This window comes from Oncorhynchus gorbuscha, linkage group LG14, assembly GCF_021184085.1.
Source record: "Oncorhynchus gorbuscha isolate QuinsamMale2020 ecotype Even-year linkage group LG14, OgorEven_v1.0, whole genome shotgun sequence".
In the NCBI taxonomy this organism is placed as follows: Eukaryota; Metazoa; Chordata; class Actinopteri; order Salmoniformes; family Salmonidae; genus Oncorhynchus; species Oncorhynchus gorbuscha.
In genome coordinates this window covers 51,034,866-51,047,411 of record NC_060186.1, presented here as the reverse complement: position 1 = coordinate 51,047,411, position 12,546 = coordinate 51,034,866, and the positions used below count along the sequence as shown (strand labels likewise).

General features: G+C 43.1%; 1 protein-coding gene across 1 annotated transcript in view; it reads right to left on the bottom strand.

Annotated features, from left to right (window-relative positions):
- tbc1d32 (TBC1 domain family, member 32) overlaps positions 1-12,546 on the bottom strand; it is a 38,219-nt gene that overhangs the window by 23,196 nt on the left and 2,477 nt on the right. Inside the window, exons 6-18 of the mRNA XM_046298355.1 lie at positions 12,371-12,449; positions 12,162-12,265; positions 12,009-12,070; positions 11,773-11,923; positions 11,599-11,658; positions 11,141-11,243; positions 7,138-7,275; positions 6,888-6,977; positions 5,020-5,162; positions 4,330-4,460; positions 3,896-4,097; positions 478-557; positions 176-314 (exon numbers count right to left, since the gene is read on the bottom strand). Coding sequence (XP_046154311.1) covers positions 176-314; positions 478-557; positions 3,896-4,097; positions 4,330-4,460; positions 5,020-5,162; positions 6,888-6,977; positions 7,138-7,275; positions 11,141-11,243; positions 11,599-11,658; positions 11,773-11,923; positions 12,009-12,070; positions 12,162-12,265; positions 12,371-12,449 — 1,482 coding nt within the window. The remainder of the gene's footprint in view (positions 1-175; positions 315-477; positions 558-3,895; positions 4,098-4,329; positions 4,461-5,019; positions 5,163-6,887; positions 6,978-7,137; positions 7,276-11,140; positions 11,244-11,598; positions 11,659-11,772; positions 11,924-12,008; positions 12,071-12,161; positions 12,266-12,370; positions 12,450-12,546) is intronic.

Sequence of the window (12,546 nt, the reverse complement as noted above, 5' to 3'; positions counted from 1 at the left end):
ACTAGGATTAAATGTCAGGAATTGTGAAAAACTGAGTTGAAATAAAGTTGGCTAAGGTGTATGTAAACGTCCGACTTCAACTGTATACTGTATATAGCTGGGGTTATAAATACTAAGTAGGGTAGTGGACTCAATTTAGTCTATTCATCCCTACCATGGTGTTTTCTCTCCATACCTGTAGTTTCTTGGTAAACCTGGAGAACATGTAGGTGACACACTCATTGATGGCTCCAGTCTGCTGGAGGAGCAGCAGGCCTTTCGGTGTGGCAGCGAAGTTCAGCAGGTTGTCCAGCAAAGTCTCCTCCCAAACCACTCTGTGTGAACAGACAGCAGAAGGAATGATTGATGGGAATACTCATTATTTTCCATCTTATTTATGCTTCCTAACAACATGCTAGAGGGGTGACTGAAAATAAAATCACAACATAATTATAATAGATGCTGTTTGCCTGCAGGGGGAGACACAAAGAAACTTACACATTCTGCAGCTCCTGAGAGGACGTGCCGGGGATGGCTCCGGGAACCGGGGTGGGAACTCTTTCTGACAGGGAGCTTGTCTGTGAGAGAGAAAAGAAACCTTCAGCTTGAGCCTTTGTTTTTCTCCCCTAAACCCGTACGTACACTGAACTTCAATAATGAGGAGTTCAGCAGTCATGTTAGAGGCTCTGCATCTCATTCCTCCAGTCTTTATACCTTCCTCCATAGAGGCACAGGGCTCACAGGGATCCATTATTAGCAGTGTAGAAAGTTCTCTGTCTCCTGTAGCTGCCTGCCTGATACGCAACACCCATCACAAAACAATGGCCTTAGACAATATAGTTTTGTTTAAACTTTCATGAAATTTAGTTTGTGGAGGTGCTATTGTGAAGGCAAAGTTTTGTTCTGGGCTTTGTGAGGGTAGTTGATAAGCTCTAATTGAGAATTGGTTGACACTCGCAGGGCCGCCAGACGGAACACCAGGACACGTTCTCAAAGCATGCACAGACCAGCTGGCAAGTGTGTAATCCCAACATGTTTCAAGCTGACCACCATTGTCTCTGTTCCCAAGAATTCCAAGGTAACCTGCCTAAATGACTATTGCCCCGTAGCACTCACAGCTGTCATTATGAAGTGCTTTGAAAGGCTAATCATGAGACACATCACACCATCATCCCAGACATCCTGGACCCACTCCAATTAGCATACCGCCCAGCAGATCCACAGATGACACAATCTCAGTTGCACTTCACACTGCCCTCTCCCACCTGGACAAAAGGGGAAATAACTATTTGAAAATGCTGTTCATAAACTACAGCTCAGCGTTCAACATCATTGTCCATCACCAAGCTGTGGACACTGGGACTGAACACCACCCTCTGTAACTGTTCGGTGGTGAGGGTAGGTAACAACACCTCCGCCACGCTGACCCTCAACACGGGGGACCCTCAAGGGTGTTTGCTTAGTCCCCTCCTGTACTCCCTGTTCACCCTCGACCGCAAAGCGCAACAGAGGGTGGTGCGGACAGCTGCCATTCAGGACGTGTCAGAGGAAGGCCATAAAAATTGCTGAAGTCTCCAGCCACAGACTGTTCATTCATCTACCGTCCGGAAAATGGTACTGGAGCATTAGCTCTCGGACCAATAAGCTCCGAGACCATTTCTACCCCTAAGCCATAAGACAGCTAAATAGTTACCTAATGGTTACCTGGACTATATGCACTGACCCTCTCTTGCACTGACTCTATGCGCACTCACAAGACTACACACACACACACACACACACACACACACACACACACACACACACACACACACACACACACACACACACACACACACACACACACACACACACACACACACACACACACACACACACACACACACACACACACACACACACACACACACACACACACACACACTTACCTTCGACACACATACACATGGACACAACATCAACACACATTCACACACACTTTTACTCTCATCATATACTGATGCTACTCTGTTATTTAGTTTACTCTTATTATTATCTATCCTGATGCCTAGTCTCTTTACCCTGCCTTCATATAGATAAAGTACAGTATCTACCTCATACATCTCTCTGCACATTGATCTGGTAATTGTACTCCCTGTATATTGCTCCATTCTTGTGTATTTTATTCCTCTTGTATTACTATTTTTCTTTTTATTATAAATCTCTGCATCATTGGAAGGGCTCGTAAGAAAGCATTTCATGGTCAAGCCTACACCTGTTGTATTCGGAGCATGTGACAAATACAGTTTTGTTCGATTTTTAAGACACCACGGATGCTGGAGGTTTACAGATCAACGAAATACAGCTTGTCCATCATAAAGTATGGTTTTCGGTAACCTCCAGCATCCTTGGTCATTTAATGACTCCAAATATTTTATAGGGCTACAGGAACTTGAACTTTCTGACATTTGACTCAACAGGTAAAAGAGTATTTTTCTGATGTCTTCCCCCCCACCAAGTACAACAGTTAATACTGTATTTCACATGTTATGTTTATGAGAACATTTTAGGAGGGTGGAGTTTGGTATCTGAATGCGGGTTAAGGATTACTAAGAATTCCTATTGATAAAGGCGTAGACAATGGCTCATAAAAGCAAACAGCATATCATACCTGCTTGCTGGCAAATGAGTAATCAAACGAATAAAACTGCTGATACACTGGGAGTGTCTTAGGATAAGTTAAAGATCTTGCTTATGTAATCGTATATATAGATATATATATAGTATACACTGAGTGTACAAAACATTAGGAACAGCTTCCTAATATTGAGTTGCACTCAAAACAGCCTCAATTCGTCGGGGTCATGGACTCTACAAGCTGTTGAAAGCGTTCCACAGGGATGTTAGCCCATGTTGACTACAATGCTTCACACCGTTGTGTCAAGTTGGCTGGATGTCTTTCGGGTGTTGGACCCTTCGTGAAACACACAGGACTCTTTTGAGTGTGAAAATCACAGCAGCGTGGCAGTTCTTGACTCACTCAAATGTGTGCGCCAGGCACCTACTACCATAACCCATTCTATGGCACTTAAATATTTAGTCTTGACAATTCACCCTCTGAATGACACATATACACAATCCATGTCTCAATTGTCTCAAGGCTTAAAAGTCATTCTTTAACCTGCCTTCTCCCCTTCATCTACACTGATTGAAGTGGATTTAACAGGTGACATCAATAAGGGATCACCTGAATTCAACTGGTCAGTCTATGGCATGGAAAGAGCAGATGAGCAGATGTCCTTAAGTTGAGTCTCAGTGATGTTACATCTCAGTGGAAGTACTTTTGTCCCAATACTTTTGGTCCCCTAAAACTACTACAGTGGTTCTCCCTTTAAAAGTTTTGAGCTTATGCCGTGACCATTTGTGGTAGATGGTGGCAGATTGTGGTAAATTGCATCATTCTGGCAACAACGGCTGACATTTAAATAACGTGCCATAGAATTCTGCGGCACCCCGCAAGCTGTGCTGCAGTACGCAGCGACTTTTAAAGGAAGAACCACTGTATGTACAAAAAGTGCAGTAACTAAAGCTGACAGTCTGCACTTTAACTTCATAGTCATTGTATCATTTTAAATCCTGTGCTGGAGTACAGATGGAGTACAGATAGATACGTATAGATTGCATCAGGATTACTGTTAAAGTGCTATTTGGGTTGTTAATTGGATTTGTTCCATTATTTCTTGATTTCTTGTTCTTTCTATTTTTAATAGATTATTTGTGTACCTGTTTGACATTTTACTTCATTGTTAGGAGCTAGTAACATAAGCATTTCGCTGCACCAACTATAACATCTGCCAAACTGTGTACGTGACCAATACATTTAGAATTGATTAGTATGATGGAAAATTGCTTCCTTTTCGGTAGAGTAAAAACATACCTTTTTCCAAGCTGCAGCAATGCACTCATGCAGGCCATAAGGCCTGAGCACCTGCAGTCCTTCACATGTGTTGTACATCTGCCGACACACGAAGATGAAGGCCCCGCTCACGCCATAGGATGTCTCTGCATTCCGTAACAATGGCAGCTCTTTAGCCAGGAGCCTCTGGGTGAACTGAACGATTACATGGGCAGCTGAAATACTAGACCACAAATAAAACACCCTGATCAATTACATGAGCCGTGACTCATACTGGTATACCATTCAAATGTTTGATGTATAAGGATTAACAATCCAACATAAATTGTTGTGCTCTGTAAGTACACGAGAAAAAACGTTGTACTTTTTTAGTACACTTAAGATGCTGAAAGTGCAATATTCATAATAATAAACAATGAATAAGTACCCTGTGTATAAAATAAGTTTTTACTTACCCTTCCCCCCCCTCACCAGAAACTAGATTTCTTTCATATAAGAAAAGTGATAATCCTCGCTCAGTGGTGGCAATTCTTGCGAGAGTGTCTGCTATATGAATCAATGTAGTTTCTGGGGAGTTTAATTTAGCCTGTGACACAAAACAATTAATTGAAATGGCTTTGGGCACATTGCGGAATTAATACAAAATAACACAGACAACTCATACAGTGCAAATTTAACTAACTTACCACATACCATCAACACATTTCTACAATACTAATAAACATCATGCTGGGGATGTTGGTTCATTCATTTGTATATAGAACTGAAATATTGTATAAATAAACACTTGGATTTACCCCAGCTTACACTGCATTACATATATTGAATAAATACAGGTTTATAACCATTAGAACTGAGAGATTGTATTATTTTAGTGTAGTTATTTAGTGATACTGTACCAAGTAACCTAAAATGCAACAGATGCTTTATGCTGATCTGCTTTACGCTGACCTGCTTTACGCTGACTTGCTTTATGCTGACCTGCTTTACGCTGACCCGTTTATACTGACCTGCTTTACTCTGACCTGTTTTATACTGACCTGCTTTATGCCGACCTGTTTTATACTGACTTGCTTTATGCTGATCTGCTTTATACTGACCTGCTTTATACTAACCTGTTTTATACTGACCTGCTTTATACTGACCTGTTTTCCTTTGAGCAGGGTGATGATGGGTGCCAGCAGTGTCTCTATGACAGGGGTTTGGTAAAGGCACTCTACTGCACACTCTGTGCGGTCACCCAGGGTCCTCAGCAACTCCATTACAAGAGTGGTGGGAGAGAGAGTGTCTAGAAACACAATTGCAACGACACACATGCAGACATGCACATACACCCACCCACACAAACACACGGGACAGCTCAGTTTAAGATTTTACGACACAGGAACTAAAATTCCTAAGTATCAGTAATCATTATTTGAACAAAGACCATGAAAGATATGTTTATTTTAAGCTATAGTTTGTGGCTTTAGCTGTGGAGCACCGGCAAAGGACATGCTGTTAGACAGGGAAGGTATATTACTATTGATCATTTAACTGGGGTAAAGGTATTGTAGTGTTGCTCATGAAAGTGAAGGGGCAATAAAATGGGTGTTGGTGTCACCGACAGATAATATACAATGAGTGTACAAAACATTAAGGACACCTTCCTAATATTGAGTTGTGCCTGGCACCTACTACCATACCCTGTTCAAAGGCACTTAAATATTTAGTCTTTCCCATTCACCCTCCGAATGGCACTCATACACAATCCATGTCTCAATTGTCTCAGTGCTTAAAAATGATTCTATATCCCGTCTCCTCCACTTAATCTACATTGATTGTAGTGGATTTAACAGGTGACATCAATAAGGGATCGTAGTTTTCACCTGGATTCACCCGGTCAGTCTGTATCATAGAAAAAGATGTAGTACACTCAGTGTATAACGGCTCAACACAAGTTGAGTCTCAGTGATGTTATGTCTCATCTCAGTGAGTATAACAGTGTCACCTTGACAAAGGTCTGACAGACACAAAGTGGGTGTACTCTAGAATACACATATCAAGATAAAGGGCTGTCATAAAAACTAAGCCACATACTGGAGTATCTGAGTTGTTCCACCAAATTGGGTGCCTTTTGAGGAGTGTAACTTGGGCAAAAATAAACTTAGATTTCACGTCATTTTTACATTCTGTCACAAAGAACTAAATCTTAAAAAACACAGTTTCCCATCTCTCGAGGTGAGAACAGCCATAAATCCCCTTATGACAGGGGAATTGGAAGTTTGCTGTGGGCAACAGGGAGGGGCAATTGAAAGAAAGCTTCACAATAAATGGCTTTATTGTTAAAACATTCCTAGCTTGTCTATCTATGGGTAGCAAGGGTTGACAAGTTATGTTTGACCCTCTCACTTTTCAACCACAAAATACCAGAACACAGACAACAAAAAAAACGGAGAACCAGCTCAGCTGCTTTTACACTGTGGTGTCAGGATTAGATGTTCAATGTTATTTTAAAATATATATTTAACAATAAATACTTTCACCACATTACAACAAGAGTTCAGTTCACGTAACAGGGTTGACCTTAAAATGAGGGACAGACAGACGTGAACGACAAAATAAATAATACTACTCAGAAATGACTTTGTCAAAGCAGCAAAAGAACTAGGGCCGATGAAGGTGGGGGGAAAAAAGTATTCCTAGAAGTCACAAAGGGTGCACCGGGGGACATATCAAAATGCTGCATTTTGGGACCTTAGCCAGACTTCAGTCAATATAAAAATCTGATGTATTGAATTCTCCATGTGGTCTATATTAAAGGGCACGTCCATTAATATAACTAGCTTTTACATGCAATATTTCTACTTAAAATATCAAAGGGATGCAAAAGGCACTCATTCCGTGGAACAACTCATCTGTTGTTGCACCTTCTTGAAGAGTTAAGTCATCATCTTAATGAGAGGGTGAGAAGCATGTGTAAAAGAAGGCTGGATAGTGAGTCAATGGATGGGAGAGGCAACGTGAACCACACCTGCATGTGATGAGTCACTGTGAAGAGGCTTGGGGTGTTGGTACATGATGCTAATCAGAATGACAACCAAGTCTGTCAGACTGACTGGATCTGTAAGAAAATGACACATGTATCAGACAGTTAGGGTGGCAACCGAGAGTAATGCAACAGCTCTTCCTCCAGGATGGGGGTCAATGCAACTTCTGTGAAAAAACTGTCAAACTACGCTTTTTTTCCCAGTTTAAAAAAAAGTATTCACTTCTGTTCATACCTTTGCGTTTCCACACTGTGACGGGAAAGAGCTTTCTCCCATTAGTGTACATGAGAAGCCTTCCAAGCACACATAATGAGTGAACGAAATACATATATTCCAGCTCCTTGGTAGTGTAGAGAGTCCTTTGAGAAGTGCCTGGACAGAAACAAGATTATGCTTCAACAGTGGGAACAAAAGAGATAACATGCTGTCTAAACTCCTTTAACATTTATTCAGGTGAAACTCCATTCACGGCAGGTAACAAATAGCCTGCTGATGTAATTTGATATGAAACATAATACAATTTCTTCACCAACCTATCTTTTAGCATATGCTGAAACAAAAAAACACTTACGGGCAGTGCTGATAATACAGGTTCAAACAAGGGACAAAAAAAGCCTTTTGTACAATCACTGACAACGGGGTCAGTTTATCTGTGTTCATCCAATGCAAGGTCAAGAACGCAGCCTTACTCTACGGCAGAGCTGCCCCACAGAAGACAACACGAGGCACGCTCTGTTTTAAGGAGAACTAAGGGAGAGAGACATTAGGCATCTTTTTTATTAGGCCTTCCATTCTATACATGAGGGTGTAGGAAATATCAACGGCACTGTATTCAGGAAAAACAGCATATGGGAGAGAAATAGTGTGCCATTCTTAGGTCTCAGTGGATATAGCATTGGGAGAGGAGAGAGAAGCTAGTCTGAAATAGAATACAGGCTTAGGAAAAAAAAAAATCCAAAAGCCTAAGGGATGCTTAAATCATTTCTGCACTTCCATAACCACAGTCTCCCTTACCTAATTACCTCCTACATAGCTTACAATTAGTTGTTTAGCACAATCATGGTGTTGTCCCGCCTACACCCGCTCCCCATCTCCAGGGCTTGACGTCGCCGGTCTACTAATCACTCGGTCCTGGCAACCATCATTACCCACACCTGCTCTCCATCATTACCCACACCCGCTCTCCATCATTACCCACACCCGCTCTCCATCATTACCCACACCCGCTCTCCATCATTACCCACACCCGCTCTCCATCATTAACCACACACGCTCTCCATCATTACCCACACCCGCTCCCTATCATTACCCACACCCGCTCCATCATTATCCACACCCGCTCCCCAATATTACCCACACCCGCACCCCATCATTACCCACACATGCTCCCCATCATTACCCACACCTGCTCCCAATCATTACCCACACCTGCTCCCGATCATTACCCACACCTGCTCCCCATCATTACCCACACCCACTCCCCATCATTACCCACAACCGCTCTCCGTCATTACCCACACCCGCTCCCCATCATTACCCACACCCACTCCCCATCATTACCCACACCCGCTCCCCATCATTATCCACACCCGATCCCCATCATTATCCACACCCGCTCCCCAATATTACCCACACCCGCACCCCATCATTACCCACACCCGCTCCCCATCACTACCCACACCTGCACCCCATCATTACCCACACCTGCTCCCCATCATTACCCACACCTACTCCCGATCATTACCCCCACCTGCTCCCCATCATTAACCACACCTGGACTTCTTCATCACCTTGATTACCTTCCCTTTATTTAGCTTTCAGTAGCCTCAGTCATCAGGCAGAATTGGTTTGTTTTCATGTTCAGTACACTACTCCTGGTTTAGTCACCTGCCTTGTCTTATTATTAAACTCTCTTTCTACACCTGCTTCCTGACTCCCTACATATTCATTACAGGTGAGCTCCAGCTCACACAAGTCATTCTTTGTATCATGGACCAAATGATGAATACATATCACATGGTCATACATAATCTGGGCTTCTCAAGACTCAAAAGACCAGACTTGAATATACTCTGGCTGATGTTATAGACATTTTGCTATTCTACTCCCTGAGCTTGGCCAGTCAGTGATTTCCTCCATCCCCACCATCCCTAACAGTATTTCACTATGCAGCTCCTCTGCTCTTCCCCAGACTACACAGTATACACAGTGGTAATCTCTTTCAAAGCATGGGAGCCCTCCTCGGCCCTGGCGATAGATAGATAGCAGCAGAGCCATCGGGCCTGGAGAGGAGGAGGACAGACTGTAAGACCACAGACAGAGGAAAACAAACCACCGGGTGTCTGATAACTGCAGATACGGGCCGCCTCAACAAGACTTGACTTATTCAGCATCTAAACACCCCACACTCAGTGGGATAAGGAGGCGTGTGAACCAGGTGAATAGGGAGGGGTGGAGGCGAGCTGGGAGGGAGGGCCTGGCGCCTGCATTGAGTTCACAAGGGATGTACAGCAGGTGAAAAGCCACAGAAAAAGCTATTAGCCTCTAATGATTAAAATGTCCTGTGTAATAATTAGAAATGTTCTCCAACAACCAAATACACTGCTCAAAAAAATAAAGGGAACACTTAAACAACACAATGTAACTCCAAGTCAATCACACTTCGGTGAAATCAAACTGTCCACTTAGGAAGCAACACTGATTGACAATAAATTTCACATGCTGTTGTTCAAATGGAATAGACAACAGGTGGAAATTATAGGCAATTAGCAAGACACCCCCAATAAAGGAGTGGTTCTGCAGGTGGTGACCACAGACCACTTATAATATTTCTCAGTTCCTATGCTTCCTGGCTGATGTTTTGGTCACTTTTGAATGCTGGTGGTGCTTTCACTCTAGTGGTAGCATGAGATGGAGTCTACAACCCACACAAGTGACTCAGGTAGTGCAGGTCATCCAGGATGGCACATCAATGCGAGCTATGGCAAGAAGGTTTGTTGTGTCTGTCAGCATAGTGTCCAGAGCATGGAGGCGCTACCAGGAGACAGGCCAGTACATCAGGAGACGTGGAGGAGGCCGTAGGAGGGCAACAACCCAGCAGCAGGACCGCTACCTCCACCTTTGTGCAAGGAGGAGCAGGAGGAGCACTGCCAGAGCCCTGCAAAATGACCTCCAGCAGGCCACAAATGTGCATGTGTCTGCTCAAACGGTCAGAAACAGACTCCATGAGGGTGGTAGGAGGGCCCGAAGTCCACAGGTGGGGGTTGTGCTTACAGCCCAACACCATGCAGGACGTTTTTCATTTGCCAGAGAACACCAAGATTGGCAAATTCGCCACTGGCGCCCTGTGCACTTCACAGATGAAAGCAGGTTCACACTGAGCACGTGACAGTCAGGCGACGCCGTGGAGAACGTTCTGCTGCCTGCAACATCCTCCAGCATGACCGGTTTGGCGGTGGGTCAGTCATGGTGTGGGGTGGCATTTCTTTAGGGAGCCGCACAGCCCTCCATGTGCTCGCCAGAGGTAGACTGACTGCTATTAGGTACCGAGATGAGATCCTCAGACCCCTTGTGAGACCATATGCTGGTGCGGTTGGCCCTGGGTTCCTCCTAATGCAAGACAATGCTAGACCTCATGTGGCTGGAGTGTGTCAGCAGTTCCTGCAAGAGGGAGGCATTGATGCTATGGACTGGCCCGCCCGTTCCCCAGACCTGAATCCAATTGAGCACATCTGGGACATCATGTCTCGCTCCATCCACCAACGACACGTTGCACCACAGACTGTCCAGGAGTTGCCGGATGATTTAGTCCAGGTCTGGGAGGAGATCCCTCAGGAGACCATCCGTCACCTCATCAGGAGCATGCCCAGGCGTTGTAGGGACGTCATAGTCACATGGAGGCCACACACACTACTGAGCCAACATCAAAGTTGGATCAGCCTGTAGTGTGGTTTTCCACTTTAATTTTGAGTGTGACTCCAAATCCAGATTTCCATTGATCGTTTTTGTGTGATTTTGTTGCCAGCACATTCAACTATGTAAAGAAAAAAATATTTAATAAGAATATTTCATTCATTCAGATCTAGGATGTGTTATTTTAGTGTTCCCTTTCTTTTTTTGAGCAGTGTACAAAATAGGTCTACATGTTGGTTATTGGTGTTGTGCTACAGTAGATCTTGGTTACAATATAATTGGAATAGAATGGAGAAATACCAGTGTAGATAAAAGTTTAATTTACCGATGTGCTGGTGCTCCATAGAGTGGATGACCTCAGCCGTCTCATCTCTGACTGGGTCACAGGAGTCATAATAATGAATGCACTGCTGAAGAGCTGCCACAATCTGGGATAGAACAGCGCTCATTACAATCATCAAAGAAATGTTGAAAACACTGAAAAAATACAACTGAAGACCTGTAAAGTAAATCATTTGTTTGAGGGTAATACATTTTCCAGCACTCTACCTGCGAATAGACTATAACTAGATATATAGAAAGTTTAATGTCTTCAACATTCATCAACTGTATACTGCAAGACAATAGCTATAAAGGAAATCTAGACTTTAATCTTAATAAAACTGGAAACAAATATATCATCACGAAGGAGGACAATCAGAGACAATCATCAGCTCGTCATCAATCGCATCACCACCACCCTCACTGTCACAGAACCATAAAGATGAGTCATCACTCACTCACCAGAGACTTGTACTTCCTCTCCAGGAGCCTAAAGACCACGGTCCTGCTGTAGTAACCATGCTGGAAGAGACAGGAATGACATCATATTCACTCAGCACTGACAATTGGTTTGACTACTTATGGGTGGGGATTGTTTTTTTTGTGGTGTTTAAAGAAGGTTAATATTGTGCTCACCATCCACTTCTTAAACCAGGTGGCTTTGATATCCAGTAAGGCAATGAGGTGCATGGGCTTCAAGGCTTTCTCTGACCCTTGTGTCTCTAACCCATGTTCAGGGTTTATGGACAGGAGGGAGAAAGTACTCTCTATTATCTCCTCCATGTACCTAGTGACAGAAAGAAGACACTAAATCTAATTCTAGATTATACTATTCATTTGGATCACTTCATAAAATAGAACAAACATCTCACTTCTCTGGGTGCCGAATCCAAAAGGTTGTTACTTCCTTCTGAAAATCATTCATTAATCGCATCTGGCAAAAAAACGAAAAAAAGTATAATAATGACATCATTTTCATATAGGTATAACTGCCATGAAAGTATCCCATTAGAGAGGGTGCATACTTGTTTTAGGAGACGGGTAATGTCCTGTCTGTTTACATCAATCCCCGCTGATCCAGTAGGGAGGCTCAATTTATGGTACAGGAAGTCAGACTCCAGACTTTTGGCTATTTATCAGAAGGCAAAATATGTATTATCCACATCAGAATTTGATTTAAAAAATAAATAAAATACATTTCAGAAACATATATGGGAAAAACCAAATTAATTACCTAAACTTTTGTAGATCTCCCTTGTTACATTCAGTGGCGAACAGGAGAATGTTTTTGCAAAAAAGCGCAGGACCTTATCCTGAGTAGAGAGTAAACAAAATAATACTGAGAAATCTGAGGAGAGAAACAGACAACCTTTGGGAAATAGGACTCATACAAATGTGAATTGTTGCAAT